Source organism: Penicillium lagena (assembly GCF_028827675.1).
Source record: "Penicillium lagena strain IBT 129212 chromosome Unknown utg000002l_segment0_segment0, whole genome shotgun sequence".
NCBI lineage: Eukaryota > Fungi > Ascomycota > Eurotiomycetes > Eurotiales > Aspergillaceae > Penicillium > Penicillium lagena.
The window spans coordinates 3,776,520-3,802,352 of NW_026623223.1; the positions used below are offsets into that span (position 1 = coordinate 3,776,520).

The following is a 25,833-nucleotide window of genomic DNA, read 5'->3' on the forward strand; positions in this document are numbered from 1 at the left end:
CGGTGGCGCAGGAGCACGGCTCCCATACGACCTCACGCGATCACGCTCATAGTCACCTCCACTCCCCGAACCGCTCTTCACGCCCTCGCGACGGGGATCCCTCCGACGAGCAGCGCGCGGGTCATCAACGTCCTCATCTCCACCGTACCGGGAGGTACGGCGGCGGCCTTGCGGCGCAGAGCGCGCCGGGCTTCTTCGTCTGAGGATAGGGAGCGTTCGTTTCCTTCTGCGGCCGCCGCTGCTTGCGGGAGCATGTCGACCACGGTTGGCATGATTGGAGGTGGCTCGGGCGGTTCGTCGGCTTGCGATTTGACCCACGACGAAATCTTGTCTTTCTTTGGAACGCCGTGGTTGAGACCGCCGGACATTTGGGGAGGCGGCGCCGTGTCCGGGATGGCTTTGGACTTGCGACGACGGGATTTGGACTCGTCTACTGCGCGGGAGACTCGTGGAGCACGGCGTTCGACCTCCGGCTCATCGGGCGACTGATCCTCTGCTGGAGGCTTTTCCTCAACCCGCGAGCGACGGCGACGGGTCTTAGCAGCCACCTCATCTTCGCGCATGCGACGGCGCTCACGCCGCTCTGCGGCCATGGCTTCGGCCTCGCGCGCTGCCTGTTCTTCCTTGGCACGGCGCTCTTCGCGAGCTGCACGACGAGCTCGCTTCTCTTCACGGCGCCGCTCTTCTTCGTCCTCGCGAGCCTTCTGCTCACGGGCCTCGCGCGCTCGCTCCTTCTCCTTGCGTTTCGCACGCCGTTCCTCTACATCGGGGTCCCGAGCGTCGGAGACCTGTCGAGACACGCGCCGAGCTTTGCGCGCGGCTCGTCTTGCTTCCGCGTCTTCGGCCTCGGTGTCGGCACCCCCAACTCCAGGCGCGGCGTCCGTCGTGAATCCTTCGCCGTCGGTGTCTGGTTTGACGGATCTCTTGCGCCGGTCCTCGCGCCGTGCGCGTCGTGCGTCTTCACGCTCGGTATCGTCGCCGCCGCGATAGGAGCGGGATTTGCGGCGCTCTGGCAGATTCTCTTGGCGAGGAGCGGTCTTTCTCAGCGAGCCAAAAAGTCCCATCAGTTTACCGGGCTCCGGCTTCTTGGGCGCCGTATTGGAACGCTTGAGACGGCGCTCTCGGAGAGGACCATCGACGATCGCGAGGTCGTCCGGTCCCGAGTGGACCTCTGGACCGTTCTGTGTTTGCTCCGCATCAACGATAACACCATCTTCATCGTCTGCTTGAGCGCGAGACTGTGACAAAAAAAAAAAGGAAAAATTAGCGCTAGTCCGTAAGAATCATCATTCGCGGGGGACTCACCCCCTCTCTTCGACTTGCGCTTTGAGGGCTTGGACCCTCTCGATCCATCTTTGGCAGATTGCCCACCAGCGTCGTCCATGTCGACCATGACAAGATCATCGCTATCATCAATCGCGTATGGATCTCGAGGACCTGACAGAATCAAGATTAACTAGGTGGCAATAAATGTTGGCGAAGACTCAAAGCTTACCTGCTTTCCGTCTCTGTGCTGACGCTGACGTGCGTTCTTGCCGCGGCTTGAAGCCCATCAATTTGGCTGCCTTATCCGAGAGCTCTGCCTTCTTTGCCCGCTTTTCTTCCGGAGGAGGAGTCGGCAGGGCTGCCTCATCATCTACGTCTCGGGAAACTGGTCTCGATGACGGCCGCGATGCAGAAGCTGCTGGCTTTTTGATTGACTTGGTTCTTGCTGGTGGAGCCTGGCCGAGGACGTAGTTGGAGAAGCTCATGCCCACGCCACGATTAGCCTTCGAAGATCGCGCCTCACGCTCCCGTCGTTTCTCACGGTCTGATGCAGATGACTTCTCCATTTCGTGATCGGAGTCCTTGGGTCGAGAGGACTGTTTCGTGGATTTGCTTCGCACTGGCGCCGCAGGGGGAGCGCTCTCGCTCTCGCGTGGATTCCCTTTCCCTTTCCCTCTTTTTGGGAGGCTCCGCGTCTTCCGTAGGCTTGCTTTCTTTCTTGGTGGACTTCTTTGGGGGTGGCGCAGCTGCTCCCCAGAATCCCCAGGAGGTAGTTCCGGCGGTGCGCTCGACTTTGGCACGTTCCTTCTTGGCTGATTTGGCTTCTTTCTCAGTCGACTCTGGGGGAGGTGTAGGAGGTGCACGGTCGTCCGCCTCGGCCTCCTCTTCTGGCTCGGCCTTGTCTTCTGCAGGCGGCGTAGGCTCCTTAGTGGCGGCTGCGGCGACCGCCTTTTTGTACTTTTTGAGCTCTTTCTTCGACATTTTCGAAGTGTCAACGGCCAGCTCAGGCTCAGGCTTGGACTCGGATTCCGGCTCGGGTTCATCGGGGAAGCTTCCAGGCAAGAAGTCCTTGGAGGCTCTCTTGTTATCCTCTGGCTCCGACAGTTCTTTTTCCTTTTCTTTCTTGGAAGTAGAAGTCTTGCCGGTTTTGGTCTTGGAGCTCTTCTTCGTTGAAACGGGTTCCTCGGGCTCAGGTTCAGGCTCCGGTTCGGGTTCGAGTTTCTTCTCCTTTGTCTTTGTCTTTGAGCTCACCTTCTCCTCTTTTGCCTTCTCCTTCTCCTCCTTCGCCTTGTCCTTCTTGTTCTGCTCAAGCATCTTGATACGTTCAGCAACGGACATTTTGGAGATGGGCTTGCTCTTGGAGACAGGCGGATCTTCTTCCTTGGCAGGCTCGAGCTCAGGCTCTTTAGGGTCATCATCCATGTCAATCAGGAGATCCTCTTCCGGCTCTTCCTTGGACTTGGGCTTCTCCTCCGTTTTCTTGGTTGTTGTTGCTTTGGTCTTGGTTGTAGTTGTCCCCGTGAGAGATGCCCAGAAGCCCTTGGATGATGACTTTTCTTCCTTGGGCGGCGGGTCAATGGCCTTCTTCTTCGTACTCTTCGACTTGGGTTCCAAATCTGCCCATATATCATCGGCATTTTCGTTGCCTGCATCGGGTTCTGGGGTAAGGCCCTGAGCTGGGGGAGTAGGCGCCGGCGGAGGAGGTTCCTCAACCTTGCCCTTTTTCTTCTTCTTGTCCTTTACCGTACCCCAGGCATTCCAGTCGTCGTCAGCTGGCTTCTCGGGTTCCGGTTCGGGCAATGGTTCAGGCTCAGGCTCTTCCGAAGGAAGCTCAAAATCTTTGCCTGGAATGGGAAGCCCTTTTTGAATCAATGCCTTCTCTCGTCTCTTACGATCTTTGGAAGAGAGCATGTGCCAATCCTTGTATAGAGGGTCATCTGGGATTTTGGGCTTCTCTGGCTCGGGCTCGGGTTCGGGTTCAGGATCTTCAGGCTCGGGCTCGGGTTCAGGCTCGTCTGGCGGCAGGTCGAAATCCTTGCCGGGAATAGGAAGTCCTTTCTGAATCAATGTCTTCTCTCGCCTCTTGCGTTCCTTAGAAGAGACGGTGTGCCAATCCTTGTATAGAGGATCATCTGGTATCTTTGGCTTTTCCGGTTCAGGCTCGGGCTCGGGCTCGGGCTCCTTGGGCTTTTTCTTCTTGTCCTTAGAGGAAATACCCCAAGCACCACCACCCCAGTCGTCATCGATTTCTTTGGACTTCGACTTTTCTTTCGGTGGCTCCTCAGGAACAGGATCTGGCTCCTTTTTAGTGGATTTCTTGTCTTTCTTCTTCCCAGCCGTGCCCCAACCATCCATCCAGTCATCCGCTGGCGGAGGGTCCGCAGGAGGGGGTGCTGGATCATCCAGGAGGTCAATCTTCTTCTTCTTGTCCTTGGACTTGGAGGCGACATTCCAGCCCCAGTCGTTTTCCGGTTCGGGGGGCTTCTTCTTGGGCTCGGGCTCGGGTTCAGCCTCAGGTGGGTTCTCAGCTTCTTTGGCAAGCTTGTCCGCCCACTCCTTTTCTATCGCCTTCTTTGCCTTGCGCTTTTCCTTCATTGACATTCCAGCAAACATGCTCTCGTCAATGACAGGCCCTGTGGCCGCAGGCTTGGGCGGTTCAGGCTCAGGCTCGGGTTCGGGCTCAGACTTCTTTTCCGACTTCTTTTCCGGCTCAGGCTCAAGAGCACCTTTCTTTTTCTTCTTGTCCTTTACAGTACCCCAAGCACCCCAGTCGTCGGTTTTAGGTTCAGGCTCCGGTTCCGCGGGTACCTCTTGAATACCCTTCTTCTTGCCTTTCTTGTCGACGGAAGTGAAGCCAGCCCAGTCGTCATCGGCTTTCTCTTCGGCTGGAGGGGATCCAAGATCACCAAAATCAAACCCGCTGGTCGTCTTTGTTGACTTCTTTTTGCTGGCCGTTGCCCAGGGATTGGTGTCTTTGGGTTCCTCTTTGGGTTCCTCTTTTGTAGACTCTCCGACGCTACCCAGGCCCCATTTGTTTCCCGTATTCCAATCTTTACCCCATCCCCCGAAGCTGAAACCGGTCCCGCCGGTCTTGGTGGCAGATGATGTGTCGAAGCTCAAGTCGAGCTGCGGTGCGCCGTCATTCAGACTGACGTCTTGAAATCCACTTGACGGCTCATCCTGGGTTCATATATCAGAATCAACTGTTGATAAATCTCTGGAACACGATAAGACGTACCTTTCCCTTCTTCTTCTTTTTTCCTCCTACCGTGGCAAAGCCGGCCCAAGAATCATCGTTACCATCCTCCATCTCATCAGCCCAGCTGAGATTATTCGAGGCTTTCTTCTCCTCCTCCTCCTTGGCGCGTCGCTCTTCTTCCTCTTCCTGTTCCTTCTTTTTGCTCTTTTTCTTACTTCCGCTCACTGCCCATGCACCCCAGTCGTCCCCACCATCCCCGTCATCCCCGTTGCCGTCGCCCGCACCACCTTCATCATTGCCGCCGGACCCATCACCCTTGTCGTCTCCGCCATTATCGGAGCCGCCACCACCGGTGTTCCCCAAGGGAAGAGGGGTTGACTTCTTCGCCTTCTTCTTGCCTCCCTTATGTTCTCGAGTGCCAGTCGGAGCGCGAAAATCAATATAGATATCGCGCGTTGTATCTTTCAGTAAAGAAGACGGCTGGTCGAGAGATTTGGCGCCTGGCAGGGGAGGTGCTGCATGAAAAGCGGTGGATTTGCGTTGCGCAAGCGGAGGAAGCGACGAGTACTCTGGGGGCATATCGGTGATTGCATCGTCATAGGATGGTGGGGGTTGAGTGTAGGAGGGCGGGCGCGGAGTCTGAAGACTCAAATCGTGGTGCGACGAACCAGGAAACACCCGTCCCGTTACCAAAGTAGCCCACACTTCGTCGACGGCCTTCTCTAGCTCGTATTCGAGGTGTTTGCTGCAGTATGCGACATCGTGGACCCATTCCGTGCGCGCGCCCTCAGCGGAGAAACCAGACTGCATGACAGCCGCCATGGCGACAGTCGAATGCGCTAATTTCGGCGACTGATCAGCGACCCGTCAACTCGACAACGTCAAGAGGAACACATATGGGGGCGTGTAGGAGGTTCAGCACCCGCGCGGAGATCTCGATGTCGTCAGAGCAGCTGTGATCGCGGCGCGGTCGTTGCGACTCGGAAGGCTCAACTCGACTAGTCGGGGACAAGGAAGGTCGGATAGAGTGCAGCGGCTGGCGTAAAACCAACAGGCCTTCCCTGTAACGCCCGGCGCGAAAATCCACCAGGTGTCTGCGGGTGGGTGTCTGGGTTCGCGGACGGAGCAGCCGATAAGCGGGGCAGAGGGATGTCTCGTCGAGAGTCAAGGGGGTAGAGGTCGTTAATGGGTCGGAAGGAGAGAAAAGGGTTCAGCAGGTGTCCCGTTGGAGGAGAAGGCAGGGAGGGATGGATGGATGGGTTTGCGCAGGTTTAATTAGTTCCATGGGGCGGTGGAGGCGACGATCAGCGAAGTATGAGAGGTGACGCTGGCATTCCTGTGGTGGGCGGAGAGTGTCGGAGGGTATTATTATTATTATTGAGAGAACTCCCCTGGAGCCAAAATAGAGTAATATAAGAATAGGAGGAACCAAAAAAAGTCAAGCAAAAAAAGAGTTGAAAAAAAAAGAGATGGCTGGGACAAAACACCCGTTGGACCCATAGTGACTACGTAGTTCGTTCCCGAGTGCTCTGACTACTCTGATCTACCTGTCACTTGCATGCGAGACTCGACTCAGATTGGCTGGCGTGCATAAGAACATGCGAGGGTCCAAGCAGGGGACGACTGCAGATGGAATGTATACGGCCGACCCATGGGCGCGGGAGCTGATAACCGTGGATTAGCCCGCGGGAGGGCCCGTCTGGATTAGTGATGGGATCTATGAGTTCAAGAAGTGGTTCGTTTAGTATGTGTGACGGAACTAGCATAACCAAGTCGCATCGGCGTGGAGAAAGCAAATTCTGATCTGCGGAGAAAGCTCCCGAACTGCTGTGAAGACTCCCTTGATTGATGCCCGGCCTCGATTTTTTTGTCCCTCCTTTTTTGGGCACCCGGCCCTAGACACAACTCCAATTCTTGGTCAGGCACTTGTCTTGAAGAAGAAACAGTTTGTTTGGATCTGCATGCTAGGAAGAAAACCCATCGTCTTCTCACCGCCAGTTTGGCCTCGGGGCAGATTCCGCCCCTGTGGAGAGGTCGCTGGGCGGTGGCGAGTGGATATTTAAGACAACCATCGCATTATAAAAAAAAAGTACAGTACAGTACGCGGTGACAAAGGAGAGGGAATCCAGGTACATGAGAGACTCGCAACATAAACATCCAGACCGCAAACCCCAGTTCGAAACCAACCCGCCGACCAACCAGACATAGGAAAGGTGCTCACGTTAAACGGGGTCTTCACGCGCTAGGAGCCTCTTTTCCATACACCTGCAGGTACTCCCGACGGTACCGCGCCTGATCCTCGGCCTGCAAGTCATTGTATTTCTGGAAGTCACAGTGAGCGACACGATTCATGTATAAGAAAGAGGATTGCGGGAGCCTACCTGCTTCTCCGACTCGGTCAAGCCTTTCCATTCTTGTGCAACTCGTGTTGTAGCATCTGTCACCTTCATGTGCCGGAAGTCGCCACTTGCATAACGCTCCTGGACGTAGAACATAAATGCGCTGCTGCGCTTTTTGACCAGGCGGTCGTCGCGGATTTGACGATAGTTTTTCTTTACAAGAGTTGACAGCCTCCGCCGGGCAAGATTAGCTTCCTTGATCTGGAGAGGAGTGTGCTGCTTCAACCACTGATCATATTGTGCTGCATTGGTGGCCATATTGGCTCGGGCTTGAGCTTCGTAGCGCTAGATTGGATGTCAGCATGGTTTCATGGCTAACGCAGCGATATATGTGTACCTCTTTCTCCTCGGCGCTCAGGGAACTTGCAAATTGAGACACCGCTTGGAATGCCTCGCTTTGCGTGATGGAGGGGTTTTTGATATCAGCGTATTTAGCTTGTACCACGAGCGAGAAATACTGGTCCGGGAGCCTCTTAGGCGGACTGAGCGCAGTCTGCTTAAGTTCCTGGATCAGCGCTCGGCGTTGGGCCTCCTTCTTGCGCTCGGCTTTGGCGACTTTTTGCTCCTCGGTCAGCTCGCGCTTTTTGGGCTTTGTTGACTTCTTGGGTTTCTTGGACTTCTTAGGCCGGCCCTTGGCTGCCGTCTTCTTCTTCTCCTTGGGTTCAGAGCCGTCTGTGGAAGTTGCAAACGAACGCAATGGCGCCTGGATTTTGGGGGAAGAGAAATATCCAGTCAATGGTCTCGCCGGACGGGGGGTTGCTGCTAGAGAGAGCCGTTGCAGCTGATGCTGCAGGCCGACCACGCGAGCAGCGCGAGGAAAGGCACCGAAGCGCACACGGCGCAGACCGGTCCCACGAGTGGCCAACTGCCAAGTCATGATGAGAGATGGACAGAGCAACAATGGGATTGACAGGGGGATGAAGAAAGGAGAGTGCGAGTAGTTAGTTAGTCCAAGGAGGCTGGTTCGTCTGGGTCGCGTCCGAGCTTCGTTTGGGTCTCTCCGAATGCGGATTAGCATAGCACGTGACAGTGGGTCATGTGCCATATTCTATTCTCTCTGTGCTTCTGCTCAGTCACTCTTCCCATCGTCTTCAACCAACACGACTGAGCCGCTTCCAACTTTCGAGCGGTCGCATGCATGAGTGGTGATCCGATCAGGCCCTTTTCCACGTCCGGGTACTTTTGAGTTTCAGTAATACTCACTCATCGTTGGCCAGCAAGCATGGCTCGCCGCGGGGACAGTCGCTCACCATCACCTGTAGGCAGCACAAACTCTTCATCTCGACGAAGTCGCAGAGAAGATGATCGTCATGAGAGGTCCAGGCGGGATGATGGACGCAGCTACCGCAGATCCCGCAGCCCGGAGGTAAGTGGCAAACGTCCGCGTCGAAAATTCTCGAGTTGGGTATCTGACCATTTATTGCTTCTGCAGAGGCGATACCGGGATCGTGATCGCGGCTACGACCGAGACTCCTACCGTCGGCGCGACCGCTCCCTAGACAGGCGCGACGAAGACAGTTACAGATCCAGTCGCGGAGACCGATCTCGAGAACGCCGGCGGTCCCGAGAGCGAAACGATGATCGCGAATATCGCCGCAGGAGCCGCGATCGAGAACATCGAAGCAGGCGAGATGATTCACGCGACCGAGACCGGAGGCGCACAGGTGATTCTGCTGACTTGAAGCCCAAGCCTAGACGGGAGGACAGCCGCGACCGTGCTTCCAATAGGCGCTCCACGTCGAGACCCCGCGAGGTACGTTCCAAATTTGCTGTCGTGTCTCAGAACAGTGATGCTCATTTCATTTATCAGCCATCCAAACCGGCCGCCCCTGCCACGACCGTTCCAACCGACGAGGAGAAGCGAGCGGAGAGGCTTGCCAAACTGGAAGCTTGGAAACAGAAGCAGGCCGCCGAGCGTGAACGGAAACTGCGAGAACAAGCTGCGAGTGGACCCAAGAATATCCTGGAAGAGATTGACCGCAAGTCGGCTCTCTCGCCCGCTGTCGGCTCGCCTCAAACACCCGCAACTCCTACGGAGTCCACCACTCCCGCCCCTTACGCCGGAAAGTTCGACCCTAAGGCTATCGTTAAGCACTCCACGACAACGACTACTGGACCCGCCGTCCTCGGCACCGATGTTGCTGTTCCACTGCCTGCAAAGCCATCAACCACCGCGTCTACCGCCCCATTGACCCAGCCCAACAAGCCTGCTGCCAAGGCTTCTACTCCTTTCAAGGCCAAGGGTAATGTCGGCAGATTTGGACTAGTCGCAAAGTCAGTTTCGGATAACGAGAAGGCCTCTGCAGTTCGGACACTGGGTTTTGGTGAGGAAGAATCAACGCGCAAGAAACTAGAAAGGCTACCTACCCCGCCACAAGAAGATGTCAAAAATGCTGATGTTGTTCCCGACGACGCTGGCGATGATGATGACGATGTCGACATGCAAGACGGAACAGAGGAAGAGGCCGCCGCCGCCGCTCGTGCAGCAGCAGAAAGACGAGAAGAACGGCTCCAAAACCAGGGTGACGCAACTGAAGCACCGCAGACGAATGGAGATACTCACATGGCCGATTCCTCGAATCAGCAAGTCGAGTCCACTCCGATGGAAATCGATGAGGCGGAAGAAGTTGATCCCCTGGATGCCTTCATGTCCGAATTGGCTGATACCGCTCCTCCGAAGAAGACAGCCGGTGCGAAATTTTCGAGAAAGAAAGAGTCACAACAACCGCAGGCTATGTTCGGTGACGAGGAAGATGTGGACATTACCGCCGTGGGAGAGGACGACGCAGACGACTTTCTCGCCATGGCAAATAAGAAAAAGAAGAAGGAAATTCCCACTGTCAACCATGCCAAAGTTGAGTATGAGCCATTCCGGAAGCAGTTTTATAACGAGCCTTCCAATCTTGCTGAGATGACCGAGGAAGAGGTTGCAAACCTCCGTCATGAACTTGAAGGGATTAAAGTACGCGGACTCGATGTTCCGAAGCCTGTTCAGAAATGGTCGCAATGTGGAATGGGTGTACAAACGCTTGATGTTGTCGATCGACTGGGGTACGAAAGCTTAACCGCTATCCAAGCACAGGCAATCCCTGCGATCATGTCTGGTCGCGACGTTATTGGTGTCGCTAAAACTGGATCTGGAAAGACAGTTGCTTTCCTCATTCCAATGTTTCGACATATCAAGGACCAGCGACCACTTGAGAGCATGGAAGGCCCTATCGGTCTGATCATGACACCTACTCGTGAATTGGCCACTCAAATCCACAAAGACTGCAAACCCTTCTTGAAAGCTTTGGGCCTTCGGGCTGTTTGTGCATATGGCGGTGCTCCGATTAAAGATCAAATCGCCGAACTCAAGCGAGGTGCAGAGATCGTTGTTTGTACACCTGGCCGAATGATCGATTTGCTTGCGGCGAATGCTGGGCGAGTCACGAACTTGCGACGCGTCACCTACGTCGTTTTGGACGAAGCTGACCGCATGTTTGACATGGGTTTCGAACCCCAAGTGGTGAAAATCATGGCAAACGTCCGACCTGATCGCCAGACCGTCCTTTTCTCCGCCACCTTTCCCCGGAATATGGAAGCGCTGGCTCGGAGAACCCTGAAGAAGCCGGTTGAGATTGTGGTGGGTGGCAGGAGTGTGGTGGCTCCTGAGATCACGCAGATCGTTGAAGTCCGCAATGAGGATCAAAAGTTTGTTCGACTACTGGAACTGCTAGGCAACCTGTACGAGGATGATGCAAACGAGGATGCTCGGGCGTTGATATTTGTTGACCGTCAAGAATCTGCCGACAACCTGCTGAGAGAGCTCATGCGGAAGGGCTATCCGTGCATGTCAATCCACGGCGGCAAAGACCAAATTGACCGTGACTCCACCATCGAGGACTTCAAGGCCGGGATTTTCCCTGTCTTGGTTGCCACCTCGGTTGCTGCCCGTGGATTGGATGTCAAGCAGCTCAAACTCGTCGTGAACTACGATGCCCCCAATCACCTGGAAGATTACGTTCACCGAGCGGGCCGAACCGGCCGTGCTGGCAACACTGGTACTGCAGTGACCTTCTTGACGGAAGACCAAGAGCGATACTCGGTAGACATTGCAAAGGCACTCAAGCAAAGTGGACAAGAAATCCCCGAACCCGTCCAGAAGTTGGTCGATGCCTTCCTGGAGAAGGTGAAGGCCGGCAAGGAGAAGGCGAGTACCTCTGGATTCGGTGGCAAGGGTCTTGAACGTCTTGACCAGGAGCGCGAGTCTGCTCGTAACCGTGAGCGTCGTACTTACAAAACCGGTGAAGAAGGCGAAGAGGAGGAAGAGAAGGATGCAAAGGCCGAAAAGGATGATGAGCGGTTCAACAAGGTGCTCTCATCCGTCCAGTCTGCTGCCGCTCCCGCGCCCGCTCAGCTTGTCGGTGTCCCCAAGGGCATCGACTTGGATGGCAAGATCACAGTGCACAGAACCGAAAAGGACCCTGCTGCGGCATCTAAAAACCCTCTCGACAAGGTCGGTTCTGCCGTCGCTGATATCCACGCGCGCCTGAGCCGAGCCGGTGTGATGAGATCGGGTGTCCCTATCGACAACCGTGGACCGGATGCTGGGGCGTTCCATGCCACGCTTGAGATCAATGACTTCCCCCGTAAGTTTACTCTCTTCTTACATTTCTATATGAACAGGTACTCATATTATTTCTATAGAGAAAGCACGTTGGGGCGTCACCAACCGCACGAATGTCGCCAAGATCCTGGAGGCTACGGGTACGTCGATCACCACCAAGGGCAGTTTCTACGCAGCCGGCAAGGAACCTGGCCCCAACGAGAATCCCAAGCTATACATTCTGGTTGAGGGCGAAACCGAGATTTCGGTTACGAACGCCATGCGCGAACTGATGCGCCTGCTCAAAGAGGGAACCGTGGCGGCTGCGGATAGCGATGCTCGGGCCCCGGTGGGTGGTCGGTATAATGTTGTTTAGAGTATTTGCATGGTGGTTGTATTATATTCCTGGCGCGTAATGGGTTTAATGACTCTGGACTGCAATTTGATCATGACGGAACAATTAATCATTCTGGTCCACCCATCACTGCTTCGTATTGGTAAACCGTAGATACAAACGCTTTCAGAGGGACGACCATAATCGCATCGAAAAAGGAAAGATCTTAGGAGCTGGAGAGTCGAAATGAACGCCAACAGAAAAACGCCGCATCAAATGACCATCACATGAAGATGTCAAGCAGAGCTTATGAAAAAGAAAACCGCTTGCCAGCTGAAGCAAATCCAGACACTTGTAATGCCCGATATACATATCGCACTCGTACCCGGAAAAAGGAAGACCAAATTCAATCCCATCTCCTCGCCGCCTCACTCTCATCAGCATCCCTCGCCGCCCTCTCTGTCCGACTTGCCTCACTCAACGCTTGAGTCTGAGTCTGAGCCTTCTGCGCCGCAAGCTTGGATCCAAGCTTCCCTTTATTCGCCGCGGATGCGTTTTCCGCTCGTTTCTATATCCCGTCAGGTTCTGTTCTCCCAGAGGCCTCTGCTCACAGAAGGAATCTATTCTTACCTGCGCTGCAATCGCGGCATTCGCCCTCGCTTCATCCGGCCCTGCCTCGCCCGATCCTGGTGTACTCGCCCCAAGGGTCCGGCCTGGAGAAGACTTCCAGTTTGTCTTGGGTGGGAGTGGGGCGCGGGGTGCTGGGTCGTTTTGGCTAGAGGATGTGGTGCCAACTACTCGTCCGGGCTGAGCGAAATTGTCGGATTCGCGCGAGCAGAGGCTGCCCATTTTTGTTGATAGCGCTGGGAAGTCTAGCGGCGGGGTTTGTTTTGGTTTGGTGTGGGCTGGGACGGGGACGGGGAACGCGGGGGTGAGCGAGGGGATGGGATGAGATTATATGTATGAAATTGACTAAAGAATCAGTACTTTGTTCCCGAATGGAAGTTGAACCATGCAATAGTTGATGAGTTGAAGTGTTGTCGTGTCGAGATAAGCTGTGATGTGATAATCGAGTGACGATCCGGGGCAAAGGCGGTGAGCACGTGGGGGTGTATCAGGGCCGGGAGTGTACACTGTACACCTATTTCTGGCCCTATGGTTTGATTTTGTTGATATGTGAGGTAAACAGTCTATACGATATATTGTATTGATGGGGGTTGGAATTATTTTAACATTGATCGACTCCAGGATTCATATTTGAAGCTCATAAAGAGATTAAACTTATCTCTTGCCCGTGGATATCAGTGGGAGAACAAGGTCGCTGATAGTGAGAAGTGTAGGGGAGATGAACGATGCAAGACTAAGTCCACTCCTGTCTTGGGTTCCTTCACCTATTAGTTCTATCGCAATACCCCACAGGAATAATCAGCTTGATTAATTTCCCGCTTTATAGGCTAGTTATCTCCCCACTATAGGAACCTACAAGATCACCTTATCGTCAGTCACGGGATCTCCCCATTAGTCATTCGAAATTCTGCGTCGAGCGCATGCGGAACACGGAAGAGAAAGCAACCTTCTATCCAGTACTACTCTGTTGGTAACCCTGTCGATAATAATAATGGACGTCTCCCGTCAGCCGACCGTGACATTGGCCATGACGACAGCGTGACCGCTGGTCATCGCACGCCATGCGATTTGCTCCCCACCTCGATCGCGTTTTCCCCCAAGGTCCCCACGGGCCACCACGGTCCTCACTGTCCTCACATCCGGTCACTGCCCGGCCCTTGCGCCCTCTGTTCCCCTCCATCGATACTTTCGCAAGGTCCTCTACGCTTGCTGCATGTCAATTCGACCTATCGTGTACATTCTCCCGGCCGACGTAATACGCATCCCGCCAGCCTATGACCCAAGTCTGGAACTTTGCGCCGGAGACGATCCTGTGTGGATAATCGACATTCTTTCCTACGAGACAGGCCCTGTGGCGGAGTCTGGTGTGGCGATACTGGCAGCCGGCATCCTGTACCTGGCTGCTATCACGCACGATCCCACCGGCGGTCTTACCCTCGGATCCTCCACTACATTCTCCCCATATTCCTTGCTGCTTGATCCTGCTGCTTCCGATTGTCCCGACTCCATTTCAGCCCCGCACATATCTTAAGCACCGCCCATCATGTCTTCTCAACCCCAAGGAGACAATTTCTGTCTGGAATGCCACTGGGAGGCATTTCATATAGACGGTAAGGACGCCGTCGACACCTTGGCAGATCAGTCTCTGCCCCAGTGGACCTGCGCAGACCACGAACATACCACCTCTCTTGCACGGTGCAGTGTTGATGAAGCTTGCTGCGATGTGGATGATTGCCATGTTGATGAGTGCCCGTTAGAGTGTGGGTCGGTTTGCGACGGCTTCGTGGATTGCGACGCTTCGACCGTGTGCTCGGTGGCGCATTGTGATGACACACACTGCGAGGATACTCACTGCGACGATACTCACTGCGACGACACACACTGTGACGATACTCACTGCGAGGATACGGCCCAAGCCTGCTTCGATGAGCATTGCTGCGACGGAACCGAGGGTCAGGATTATAGTTTTGATTCCCTGTTTGGTCTCAGTACTCTCGCTTCCCTAGATGCCTCATGCTTCGTCCCTTCGGCAACGATGGATCAGAGTCTTCTTGATCATTCGGGGAAGGTAGCAGGGCATTGTCATCCTATGCCTTTACCAGTCGACCCGAGTCATCAAAATGACTTCCTCTCATCATATCAAGCACACACCGCCCATTGTGATAATAATGTGTCCAGCCACTTTGGCTGTGATGATTTTCAGAGAGACTTGCAGGGGCTGTTCACAAACCCTCCATTTCCAGTACAGACCGATGTCAACCCTACCGACGTCTTCCATATGCTTGGGGTGTGTCCGACTTTCTCGATTTGCCATGACCAACACGCACTCGACCAAAATGAGTGCCAGAACCGTTTTGAAGGCCCGAAAGTCGATTCACCAGTCAACTGTTTCCACCCAGACCATTCTCATACCCATGGTCAAATCAAAAACCCGAATGACCTCAACCTTCAGGCTTTCATGAAAGGGCCCCACCGCACTAATCACCGATGTCGAGTTCATGCACACTCTCACGCTAGCCCGTATTCTCCTTATTCCCGCCAGTCCCGGTCCAGTGTCAGCTCGCACCTCTTATCCAGTCCAGCAGAGACTCCACCACCCCTCGACCGGAGTGTATCATCAGTCCTGACCACCCCGGACTTTTCTTCCGAGGACAATCACCTACATACCTGCAAATGGACACACGATTTTCACGGGGTCAAGACTGCCTGTGGAGTCACCTTCTCGAGTGCCGGTGCTCTTCAAGAGCATCTTATCTCCAGCCACATTAACACCATCGAAGGCGCCAAGGGGAACGGTTACTATTGCCGCTGGGAAGGATGCCATCGTCCAGATGAACCATTCTCGCAAAAGTCAAAACTCCAGGGTCACTTCCTGACCCATAGTAACTGTACGACGGCCCCTTTATATTGGTAATAAAATCTAGTGCTGACTATACCCATCTATTAGACAAGAACTTCAAGTGCTCTGTTTGTGGCAAAATCTTCGCCAGACAGACGACCTTGGATCGACACGAGCGAAGCCATCGTGGCGACAAGCCGTACCAATGTAAATATTGCCGCAAATCATTTACTGATAGCAGCGAGCTGAGTATGTTTCTGTCCCTTTGTCTCCTTGTATCACAAGCTAATGGACCTAGAAACTCATTCGCGAACGCATACTGGCGAAAAGCCTTTCAAGTGCACCTACCCAGGGTGTACATTTGAGACCGGCGATGTGAGTTGTTTCTGTTTTGGTCATTGCCAATATACTGACAATATCCCAGTCCTCGAATATGTCCAGTCATCGACTAAGTATGTTCTTACCCAAGACGCAAAGAACCTCGTACTAACTGTGCCCAGCACATGGTGAACGAAAACACAAATGCCATTTCCTAGGGTGCACGAAGAGCTTTACTCGACCAGGTACGTTTTCAGGCTGTCTTCTTGTTGGACAAATACTTATTTTGGCTATTCGGGCAGATCAATTGAAACGCCATATGCGGACTACACACAAACAAGAATCCTCTTCGACCCTGTCATCACCACGCTCAGACCAATTCAGCCTTACCCCCTTTTCCGTTGTTTAGGTCTCAAGATGTGCGATTGCCATGTCCTTATGATTGAAATGAGTGAGTCTATGTGGTTGGCGTATAATTGATTGATGACTGGGCCGGTTTCTCGTCTGGGCGATTTCACGGCAACCACCAAAAAAAAGATCCATTTGTGTTACTCGAGGCAGAACTTAGCTTGGGCAACTTATCGACCATCTAATGGCTTCAAGAATAATGAAGCACTGGTTATTGGCTGGATCCATTTGCAGCAAGTGGGAATGTCTGGTTCGCATAATAATGATTTTATGATACTTGATACAATCCAAACCTGGATCACATCTTCAACATGTGTGGTCCAGCTCTACGAACTGTCCTCCTCTCTATGCCTATAAATACCACCAGTAACAACATATAATACTACACTCCTAATTACCCACTTCAATCCGCCTTCGCCTTCTCCTCCAACACCTCCACAGCATTAACCAACTCTCTAACCCGCTGCGCAACTCTCTTCTTCACCTCATCCCTAACGGCCTGCGAAATCTCCGCAGGATCATGCATCGTTTCAATAGCCGGACCGGCCTCCCCACTTCCCTCCGCATTCGCCTGTCCCTCCGTCACATGTACTTGCGTATCACCAGTGGTATACAGGTTATACACAGCGGTGAGCTGGCTGAGTGCATCACGCGCCGACTCGCGGTCCGACGCTGCGTAGATAGTTGCTGCTTCTGTGCTGTCGGTCGCGATCTCGAATTCGTCCTTCGCAACTTCGTACAGCTCCTGGAGCTCTTCGACGAGGAGGTCCGCTTCGGATTTGCCGCTTGTTGCGTTTGGCGACATGAAGGTGCGGATTGTGGATGTTAATGCGAGCTGTGGAGCTAGGGAAATTTGGGGTCTTGGTGATGGGCGGATTGAGCGAAGAGATGCCGATGATTGAATGGGTTTTTGGGCGGCATTTGTTCGGCGTGTGCTAGTTGCACTGCTGTATCCATTGCGGAGGGAACGCTGTGCTAGGAGGCTAACACGATGCAGGTCCTTGGCTAGAAAGATGCGACGATGGAACAGAAGCGTGCCCTGGTTACCGCGAAGAGATTGACTGGAGAACATGCTGGTACGTGTGACTCGACGGTTGGAGTTGATCAGTTGTTTTCGATCAAGGGAGAGTGACCGGGAAAGGTGACATCATTTATATGATCTAATCGGCACGTGCGATAAGCCTGGATCTTCACTAGGGCTGGAAAGCATACGTGTAGAGTAATGTAAGTATTATTGATCTGCGCAGAGAGTTAACGGTTGCGCTCGTTGACAGGTGCAAACAATTAGCCGGAGCGCTATTAGAACTTTGTTTTGAATCCAAATGTGATTCAATATCAATGTACTCTTAAAATGAAAAGCATGTCCAATTCCAAATAAAGACCCAAAAACCAAAGCAAAACTGGTGTTCAAACAACCAACTGCGCAATAACTTGACTACTTGGTGAACATTAACCTGGAAAACAACAGGAGAGAGAGAGAGAGAGAGAGAGAGAGAGAAAGTGTTGGAAATGACCTATAGATGAAAAATGAAATTCTAATCATCCGACTGTAGGGATCCTCTGAAGGTCTAAGGAGCTAGAACAACACTAGAGGGATCATCCTTCACGGCAGTCTCACTCTCCCGGCTGGGGCGACTATCACTGAACGCAATGTTTAACTTGCGGTAATCCCAGTTGCGAGCAAAGAGTAAGCCGGCGAAACTTAAAAAAACGGCTGCCCAGAGAGCACTGGGTATGAAGTGAGCAGGATTGGGTCTCTGTCTGCTCGCCAATCTGAACTTCGAATGGCCCGGCTAAATCTCCCCAAAACAAAACACCATGCGGGGATCACCCGCGGCCGTTTTAGCATATTAGTGTGAAGAAACTCGGCCGGACCGCCGCGCCGAGTTTAGCGAGCCTGAATTGGTGGGAAATTGTATAGTGGCATGCCATAGCCAAGAAATTAGACCCCTCTTCTTCAGGATACCCCTGTTGATCGGAGAGGGCCTCGTCTAAAGAGTATTGGGTTCATGCAAACAAATTGGACATATTGATAGCTCACGATTATATATACTGGTTAATCTCCCTGGTCTATACAACTCAATAGATTGACTGACCTCACACTCCACACTAATTCGCCAACCATGGTCCAGCATCAACGGCTGGCAGCCACAGCCCTAGCTCTTTCCCCTCTTATCACCGCGCAGCAAATGGGGCCAATCCCTGAAATGCACCCCAAGCTCCAAACATGGAAATGCAGCGAGAGACACGGCTGCGTCTCTCAGTATACCTCCGTGGTATTGGATGCAATGAGCCACCCAATTCACGAAGTCGGAGACAGTAACGTCTCATGCGGCGACTGGGATAGCGGCCTCAACCCAGACCTTTGCGCAACAGAGGAAGCCTGTGCCAAGAACTGTGCTGTTGATGGTGTGGACTATGCCGCCAATGGAGTTCGCACGAGCGGCGATGCTCTAACTCTGCAGCAGTATATGGAGACAAATGGTGTGATAACATCTGTCTCGCCTCGGGTTTATCTACTTGATGAAACTGGAGAAAACTACAACATGCTGCAGTTGCTCAACCAGGAGATTAGCTTTGATGTAGATGCTTCTACACTCGTGTGTGGCATGAACGGCGCGCTGTATCTGTCTGAGATGCTAGTCAATGGTGGACGCAGCAAGCTGAATCCTGCCGGTGCACGATATGGTACGGGATACTGTGATGCTCAGTGCTCGAATGACCCCTGGATCAACGGGGTCGCTAATATTGACGGCGCTGGTTCATGTTGCAACGAAATGGACTTGTGGGAGGCCAATGCCCTTGCCACTGCGTACACACCCCATGCATGCAATATCACTCGGCTATACGAGTGCGAAGGTGACCTTTGTGGGAGCGATGGTGTCTGCGATAAGGATGGATGCGGATATAACGCCTACGCACTGGGAGACCACGACTACTACGGCCGCGGCTTGACGGTCGATACGAACCGCCCTTTCACAGTGACAACGCAGTTTCTGACCAACGATCATACTACGCGAGGGACATTGGCGCAGATCCGTCGTTTGTATGTTCAGGATGGCAGGGTGATCGAAAATGCCATTACAGAGGTGTCCGGCACCGAGATCGACTCTATCACCAACGCCTATTGTAAGAACTCGGCCTCGTACTTTGAGCAAATGGGTGGTCTGCCGCAGATGGGTCGTGCTCTGGCCCGCGGCATGGTTCTCATTTTCAGTATCTGGAATGACTCGGGTGCCTTCATGAACTGGCTCGATAGCGGCAGTGCAGGGCCTTGCAATAGCACCCAAGGGAATCCTGCGATTATCGAGGCACAATATCCATATACATCGGTGACGTTTTCGAATATTCGGTGGGGGGATATTGGGTCTACTTATTCATACAGGTAGATGTTCAAATCAAAACCAAAGTATCATTCTCGTCTTCGTTGTCACTGGTAGAGACCCCGCTATCAACGCTGCGTTTCTGCATTCCATCCATTCTTCGTCAAGCCATCTGTCATAATGAGCGTATCCAGTTCATGTTCTCATGGAAATCAATTCCATGTTGCCATCATTTCACTCGAACCTCTTCAATCAACACATTACTTTCTATCGACTGGATCTCGATTAGTTGAGTTTCCATTCACTGGGTTGATTTAGCACATACCTTGCCAAAACTAATTCAAGCGAGCGAGGACCAACAAGTTTACTCTTCAGTGACATCAGTAGCAGCATCCCGTACATAGTTTGTGCCGATCTGGATACCAGGAGTGGCCGAGGGGTAGGCCGCGCTGTTCCACTGACCATTGTTGTACCCGTTGTTATAGCCGTTCAACTGGCCGTTGTTGTAGCCGTTGTTCCACTGGCCGTTGTTATAGCCGTTGTTCCACTGGCCGTTGTTGTAGCCGTTATTCCACTGACCGTTGTTGTACTGACCGTTGTTGTACTGGCCGTTGTTCCACTGGCCGTTGTTGTAGTTGCCGTTGCCGTTCCAGTTGCGAGCAATCACGACCGATGAGGGGATAGGACGCACGCCGCGGTAGCCATTGTTCCACTGACCATTGTTGTAGTTTCCGTTCCACTCGTTATCACAGTTCCAGTTGTTGCCGTTGCAGCCGCGGTCAGAGTTCCACCATGCGTTGGTGTGCTGGATCCAGTTGCGCTTCAGCACGACCGCCGACGGAGTGGGCACCTCAAGAGTGGTTTCGCCGTTGTTCCACTCGTTGTTCCACTCGTTGTTGTTGTAGCCCTCGTTGTTGTAGCCATTGTTGTAACCCTCGTTCCAGTTGTTCTCGCCATATTGCTCACCATTGTTGTACCACTTGCGCTCCAGAGTCACCGAGGGAATATCGATCTCCTCCTCGCCATTGTAGCCTTCCTCGCCGTAGCCATTATTGTAGCCGGGCTCGCCCTCTCGGTACCACTTGCGGTCCAGATGCACGGTCGTAGGCAGGTCGAGCTCGCCCTCCTCAACAACACCGTAGTCATTGTCGTTGTTGGGGTTGTACTCATTGCCGCGGTACCACTTGCGCTCAAGAGTGACCGAGGGAGTAGGTACGTGGATCACTTCGTTGTCAATGTAGCGTTCCTCGCCGTCGCGGTAGCCGTCATAGTTGCGCGCCAGATTGATATGAGGATGCGTCAGCGCGTTCAGAGTGCGGTGTTCCCAGTTCGGGCGGCGGAATCCTCCGCGCCAGTTCCGGCGCAGGTGCACGTTGCCTGCGTTGAGGGCGCCGGCGCCGAGGCCAGCACCAACTCCTGCACCAACTCCAGCCCCGACGCCTGCTCCGACGCCTGCGCCCAGACCAGCGCCGAGACCTGCGCCAGCGCCCACACCCGGAACGCCCACGCCAGGAGTGCCGAACCCGGGTCTCGCAGCCCCAACACCCCCAACCCCGACTCCGTTGTGGGGATAGGTCTCTCCGGGCATAAAGCTGGGAGCGATAGGGACGGCGAGGGCCGTCAAGGGAGAGGCGGCCAAGAAGAGAAGGCCATCGATCCAGGAGTAGCGCATGTTGATGGTGTCGAGACTTGCTGACTTCACTAGGGAAAAAGAAGAAAATGGGAGTGTTCTCGAATATGATCTCGAGAGCTGTGCTGGCTGGAGATGAAAACCAAAGCTGGTCGAGCAGGCTGTATTTATACCTCCGCTTGCAGGGCCTAGCACTTCATACCACAGCCATGCTCTTGCTTCTAGAACAGCTTGCAGAGCTGTCTACCCTAGCTCGAGCCAAATGCATCACGCTGTCTGGGCGGGGGGCGCGATTCGATCTGCAAGGGACAGCAGTGAACGTGCGTCGAATCTCTTCTGCCTTGCGGGGAGAACAGCTCTGCAACACGGCTGCACAATGATTTCAGCGGGCTGCGAACATTAGTATGAGCCATATGTAGTGCACCTTGATGTCTTACAGAGTTGTGCCTGTCTTGGATTTATGCAGGATCAACTCCACATCCAACCTGCAGCGTCGATCCTCCCCCGAAAGGGTTAATCGCATTCCCGGGCGATCAACCTTAAGCACCATGCATAAATCCTCAATCGAGAATTACAAGGCCAACTGCACGTATTCCACATGTTTAACATGTAGGCCCAGCCATGCACCACGTACACCACGCGGCCCCGAAACGCCCATGGGATCAAGGGAACATGTAAGACATGCAGGAACGCTCGTCAGCCCAGCCCTCGCAACCCCTTGACTAGAGAAGCAGAGTTGTTCTGATCCTAGACCCAGAGTTGCGGTGAGAAAGGCTGGAAGAGCATCTGCCCCGAAGTGCCTTCGCTATCTTTAGCAACATGCCCTTGCTAATTACGAACAAGGAACAGGCGTGTCCCTCCTGGGGCTTGCCAAAACTTGTCGATCGCTTCTCCGATAGAGATACAATTCGCTTCCCTGAATTATCTCATCAAACCGATTGCTGACCCGACTGAAGTTCTGCCCGTACTGGCTCAGTTCCCGCAGCCTGATCGACACCCAGTCCCGGTATATCTTATCGGAAGTCGCGACTCCAGCGATAAATAAGGGCCAGGTAATTCGAACCATGAGATGGGGTCGGCTGCGGTGAAGCTTCAGACTTAGTTCAAGGACTTGTGAGACTGCAGCACTGAGCGGGATCAATTTGTTGCTGCGATCAAACGGCACAGAATTCGATCCACTGTGGTTGTCAAGCAGATCCTGGAAGCAAAGGTAGAAGTAGACGATGGTACTGTAGTAAGTTATCGACGACCAGTAAATGGTTTCCATCACACGACGGCCTTCACCAATGGTTTCGCAGGAACGTGAGGTTTCGGCAGTGGTGAGAACGGTGTCGTATTCCTGCATTGAACTTGCTCAGTCTCGCAACATCTTAGCATTGGGTTGGGAGAACGCACGACAGACAAAGTATTAATTTCGCCGATTATCCGCTGGTATGGGGATTCCTCCCCAGACGGTGCATCTGGCATTGTCCCGTGCTTGAACAGCTCGGTGATTTTAAATTGGACAACATGGCTGTGGTGGTACAATGTCAGACCTGGGAGGTTCTCTTGGTCATCCAATCGGGCGCTGAGAGGGTATTCCTCGCCCCAGAAACGAGCAGGCGATTGTCTGCTCAACCGATAGAGCTCCGTTAGGCTTAATGGCAATCTCTTTTCGGGGTCTGCGCAGAGTAGAAACCGGAAGAGATCTGTATCTAGACGCGTCGATCCTGAACCGAAAAAGAGAGCTGCTGGCGTGAAGAAGTATAGTGTCCAAAGTATGAATAATGGAATTGAGGTGTGGTAGAATCCATCCAATGGAGGGCCGGATTGTAAGCCAGACGATGTAGTCTCCAGGTCATTTGAATGGGAAGTGTGGATATGCGCTTGTGGCGGAATCTCTGGGTCTCTGCTCTCAGATGTAATTTCAGGGGTGGAAGATGCCTGAAATTTGAGTAGTGGTACAACATGGTTATGAAGCAAGCTTTCAATTCCACGGATATGAATGTTGATTGCCGAATCACCACTTCCAAACCGACCCTCATAGTCGATCATCAACCAAAGGGTAATGAAGATGGCCTCAACTCTTGTCGTAGGTTTTGCATCTTGTTTTAAAGCTTCACGGAGTTCCGACAAAGCTCTTCCGTAGTGCACTTGTCCATCCATGTCCGATAGAGCCGAGCTGTGCTTCCCACAAGAAACATGTCCGCCATGGGCTTTTGCTCGGTAAATCTCACTAGCCGCAGTGGCTAGCATCATGCTCATGACCATGGGCTCTTTGACAGCGATTTTGTGATACATATAAGAGACAATCGACCACGGCCAATGCTTTCCGAGCACAACCACCAAGAACGAATCTTGGAGGTATTCTAGGCAACGCCTATCAAAAGCAGACAAACGCAGAGAGTTGGCCGCTTGAAGACTGCACCCATGATCTGCAATCCCAGGATTTTGTGCCGGTAGCAGCGGGCAGGGATTCGATGGGCCGATTGGACGTTTCCTCACGATTTTGGTGGACGGAATACTATCACTGCCACCCTTGCCGTCTGCCTCGCTTTTTTTCAAAGGTAGAGGTCGTGTTGGCCGTCGCGGAATTGGTCCGCTCTTCCATTCACACCGGATTCCCGCCCTCACGCATCTTTTGCATTGTGACTCTGCATGACCATCAACCCGGAGCTTTTCCTCGTCGCATTTCACCTTGCGGATTCTACACGACCGACATCCTGGGCTGGCAATTAGCTCTGACGCACCGGATTGACAAACAGAATGATCGATTTGGGTGGATCCTTACCAGTTTTGGAACGTATCTTTCCGAGCTTCTGCATTGTTGTTTCCGCGTAGTCGGCAATCAATTTGTCTGCCATTCTCAGTCCTCCAGCTGGTGCCCTATCAGAGAGGCGCGTGGATGGTCATTGGAGTTGAGACCCAGTGCACCGTCCGTTTAACAATCTTTGCCGAGTGATGATAAAAAGGGACGGGGAGGCGGGGAAATATCTTATCTCTTTTGTACTCAGCTGCCGAGGGCAAAATACCGATTGGCTGCGTCGGCTGCGGTCACGGGACTGCAAGCCCTACTAAAAGACGGGGGCGACCAACTGCTTGGGTTGGGGTATATAATGAAAGGGTCTGGACGATGGCCTGTCATTGATGAGTTCTCATTGGATTACGATAAAGCCCACCAACATGCATCTCCCAGAAACTCAGAGACGCTTTATGGACAGTGTGCAGGATGCACTCCGCAAGTATGATGCACAGCTCAAGGAAATCAATCACAAGGTGAGCTGCCAATTATCAAAAGTAGGCCATACATCAGTTAACCTTCGCAGATCTGGTCCAACCCAGAGCTGGCATACGCTGAGCACAGTGCCCATGACCTTATTTGTGAGCTATTTGAATGTCTGAAGTCGGATGGGTACCAGGTTCGTCGGCATGCCTATGGACTGGAGACAGCTTTAGAGGTTGAATATACCCATGGCAGCGGTGGACGTGTCATCGCGTTTAATGCGGAATATGATGCCCTCCCAGGCATCGGGCATGCCTGCGGCCACAACCTGATTGCGACTAGCTCAATCGCAGCCTTCATTGCAACTTGTGAGGCAATGAAGGCAAAGATCGAGTCCTCTGGCGTATCAGGATTTACTGTACGTCTGCTTGGCACTCCAGCTGAAGAGTCTGGTGGTGGAAAAGTCCGTATGCTGGACAACGGGGCCTACAAGAATGTAGACGCATGCCTCATGGTCCATCCCGTTCCAATGGCGCCGGGCAACCCGGATCTTTTCAGCATGGCTACTGTGATAGAAGGTGGATTCCTTGCCAATGACAAAGTTAAGGCGACATTCACGGGCAAGCCTGCACATGCAGCTGCCGCTCCTTGGGAAGGTATCAATGCACTGGATGCCGTGGTAGCCGCATATGTCAACATATCTCTTCTTCGACAACAAATCCTGCCAACGCAGAAAATACATGGTGTTATTGTCAATGGCGGCGATCGACCAAACATTATTCCTATGTCCGCCACAGTGGATTATTATATCCGATCGCCAACCTTGAAGTCCTTGAAGCCTCTGACAGAAAAGGTGCTCAAATGCTTTGAAGCGGCTGCTACAGCGACAGGGTGTAAGCTTGAACTCGACTGGTATGCCTCTATTGTTCACATTTGCCTGGTCATTCCAAGTCACTAATTCAGTCCCAGGGGTATTTCGTATAATGACCTGAAGACGAATCTCCCTATCTGCGAGAGCTATGTGTCGGCAATGCGAGCAATGGGTCACCATACTTTGCTTGATAATTCCGGACAAAAGAGCGCGCTAGCTGGAGCGTCGACCGACATGGGTATGTAACACTCGTTCCATGACATCAATAAGGTTAACGTAAATATCCAGGCAATGTATCCTACGCTGTGCCAGGCTTCCATGGGATTTTCACCATTCCTACCGAAGGAGTCAATCACACACCTCAGTTTACTAGCGGGGCTGGATCACCTGAGGGGTTTCAGCGATGCATTTCCTGCGCTGCGGGTATGGCCATTGTTGCCTGTCAGTTCCTGGTTGATGATCACTTTGCCGAGGAAGTCAAAAAAGATTTCCAGAAGCAGTAAAGGGTCAGATAAGGTTGGAACGAGAGTAGTAGTTCACGCGAGCATATCAATTTGGAAATGTGTAGAAGTTTTGTAAGCCATTCCTCGGTATAGAAGATGACCATATAAGCATTCATCCTATTCAAGAAGCTCCCCCACTCTTGTTATCTGGAGAAAATTAACCTAAATCTTGTTTAAATCCAATCACACTCCGCGCATGCCTTGCTCAGACCCAGCCAAGATCCTGCCGTGATTCTCCCCCACCCCCGTCACCCTCCAAAGGTCCACTAGCCTTGCCGATGCAGCCAATAGCAGAGAAGTCGAAGGTGACTGTCTGCCGGGGCCGT

At 53.0% G+C, this 25,833-nt stretch overlaps 12 protein-coding genes across 12 annotated transcripts; 5 read left to right on the plus strand and 7 right to left on the minus strand.

Moving 5' to 3' along the window:
* Positions 1–77: 77 nt before the first annotated feature.
* Positions 78–1,751, minus strand: N7510_004336 (uncharacterized protein; the record flags this gene model as incomplete). Its single annotated transcript, XM_056976262.1, has 3 exons — positions 78–1,222; positions 1,306–1,437; positions 1,496–1,751. 3 exons carry the CDS (start codon positions 1,749–1,751, stop codon positions 78–80), a joined length of 1,533 nt encoding a protein of 510 aa, XP_056836218.1.
* A 52-nt stretch (positions 1,752–1,803) lies between these two features.
* N7510_004337 (uncharacterized protein) lies at positions 1,804–5,287 on the minus strand (the record flags this gene model as incomplete). Its single annotated transcript, XM_056976263.1, has 2 exons — positions 1,804–4,446; positions 4,505–5,287. 2 exons carry the CDS (start codon positions 5,285–5,287, stop codon positions 1,804–1,806), a joined length of 3,426 nt encoding a protein of 1,141 aa, XP_056836219.1.
* A 1,413-nt stretch (positions 5,288–6,700) lies between these two features.
* Positions 6,701–7,741, minus strand: N7510_004338 (HMG-box domain-containing protein; the record flags this gene model as incomplete). Its single annotated transcript, XM_056976264.1, has 3 exons — positions 6,701–6,787; positions 6,847–7,149; positions 7,202–7,741. The coding sequence occupies 3 exons, from the start codon at positions 7,739–7,741 to the stop codon at positions 6,701–6,703; spliced, it is 930 nt and encodes a 309-aa protein (XP_056836220.1).
* Positions 7,742–8,086: 345 nt separating this feature from the next.
* N7510_004339 (uncharacterized protein) lies at positions 8,087–11,828 on the plus strand (the record flags this gene model as incomplete). Its single annotated transcript, XM_056976265.1, has 4 exons — positions 8,087–8,230; positions 8,297–8,617; positions 8,675–11,495; positions 11,554–11,828. The coding sequence occupies 4 exons, from the start codon at positions 8,087–8,089 to the stop codon at positions 11,826–11,828; spliced, it is 3,561 nt and encodes a 1,186-aa protein (XP_056836221.1).
* Positions 11,829–12,192: 364 nt separating this feature from the next.
* On the minus strand, positions 12,193–12,635 carry N7510_004340 (uncharacterized protein; the record flags this gene model as incomplete). Its single annotated transcript, XM_056976266.1, has 2 exons — positions 12,193–12,354; positions 12,417–12,635. 2 exons carry the CDS (start codon positions 12,633–12,635, stop codon positions 12,193–12,195), a joined length of 381 nt encoding a protein of 126 aa, XP_056836222.1.
* Positions 12,636–13,626: 991 nt separating this feature from the next.
* Positions 13,627–13,944, plus strand: N7510_004341 (uncharacterized protein; the record flags this gene model as incomplete). Its single annotated transcript, XM_056976267.1, has 1 exon — positions 13,627–13,944. The coding sequence occupies one exon, from the start codon at positions 13,627–13,629 to the stop codon at positions 13,942–13,944; it is 318 nt and encodes a 105-aa protein (XP_056836223.1).
* Positions 13,945–13,956: 12 nt separating this feature from the next.
* On the plus strand, positions 13,957–15,979 carry N7510_004342 (C2H2-type zinc finger protein; the record flags this gene model as incomplete). The annotated part of the gene is made up of 6 exons (XM_056976268.1): positions 13,957–15,301; positions 15,361–15,501; positions 15,551–15,627; positions 15,677–15,704; positions 15,753–15,815; positions 15,873–15,979. 6 exons carry the CDS (start codon positions 13,957–13,959, stop codon positions 15,977–15,979), a joined length of 1,761 nt encoding a protein of 586 aa, XP_056836224.1.
* A 402-nt stretch (positions 15,980–16,381) lies between these two features.
* Positions 16,382–17,050, minus strand: N7510_004343 (uncharacterized protein; the record flags this gene model as incomplete). Its single annotated transcript, XM_056976269.1, has 1 exon — positions 16,382–17,050. The coding sequence occupies one exon, from the start codon at positions 17,048–17,050 to the stop codon at positions 16,382–16,384; it is 669 nt and encodes a 222-aa protein (XP_056836225.1).
* Positions 17,051–18,101: 1,051 nt separating this feature from the next.
* Positions 18,102–19,367, plus strand: N7510_004344 (glycoside hydrolase family 7 protein; the record flags this gene model as incomplete). Its single annotated transcript, XM_056976270.1, has 1 exon — positions 18,102–19,367. One exon carries the CDS (start codon positions 18,102–18,104, stop codon positions 19,365–19,367), a length of 1,266 nt encoding a protein of 421 aa, XP_056836226.1.
* Positions 19,368–19,665: 298 nt separating this feature from the next.
* Positions 19,666–20,973, minus strand: N7510_004345 (uncharacterized protein; the record flags this gene model as incomplete). The annotated part of the gene is made up of 1 exon (XM_056976271.1): positions 19,666–20,973. One exon carries the CDS (start codon positions 20,971–20,973, stop codon positions 19,666–19,668), a length of 1,308 nt encoding a protein of 435 aa, XP_056836227.1.
* Positions 20,974–21,772: 799 nt separating this feature from the next.
* Positions 21,773–23,562, minus strand: N7510_004346 (uncharacterized protein; the record flags this gene model as incomplete). Its single annotated transcript, XM_056976272.1, has 2 exons — positions 21,773–22,270; positions 22,327–23,562. Coding segments are annotated over 2 exons (1,734 nt in total), but the record flags the coding sequence as incomplete, so codon positions are not given.
* Positions 23,563–24,093: 531 nt separating this feature from the next.
* Positions 24,094–25,507, plus strand: N7510_004347 (M20 family metallopeptidase; the record flags this gene model as incomplete). Its single annotated transcript, XM_056976273.1, has 4 exons — positions 24,094–24,186; positions 24,237–25,045; positions 25,103–25,242; positions 25,293–25,507. The coding sequence occupies 4 exons, from the start codon at positions 24,094–24,096 to the stop codon at positions 25,505–25,507; spliced, it is 1,257 nt and encodes a 418-aa protein (XP_056836229.1).
* Between the last annotated feature and the right edge of the window lie 326 nt (positions 25,508–25,833).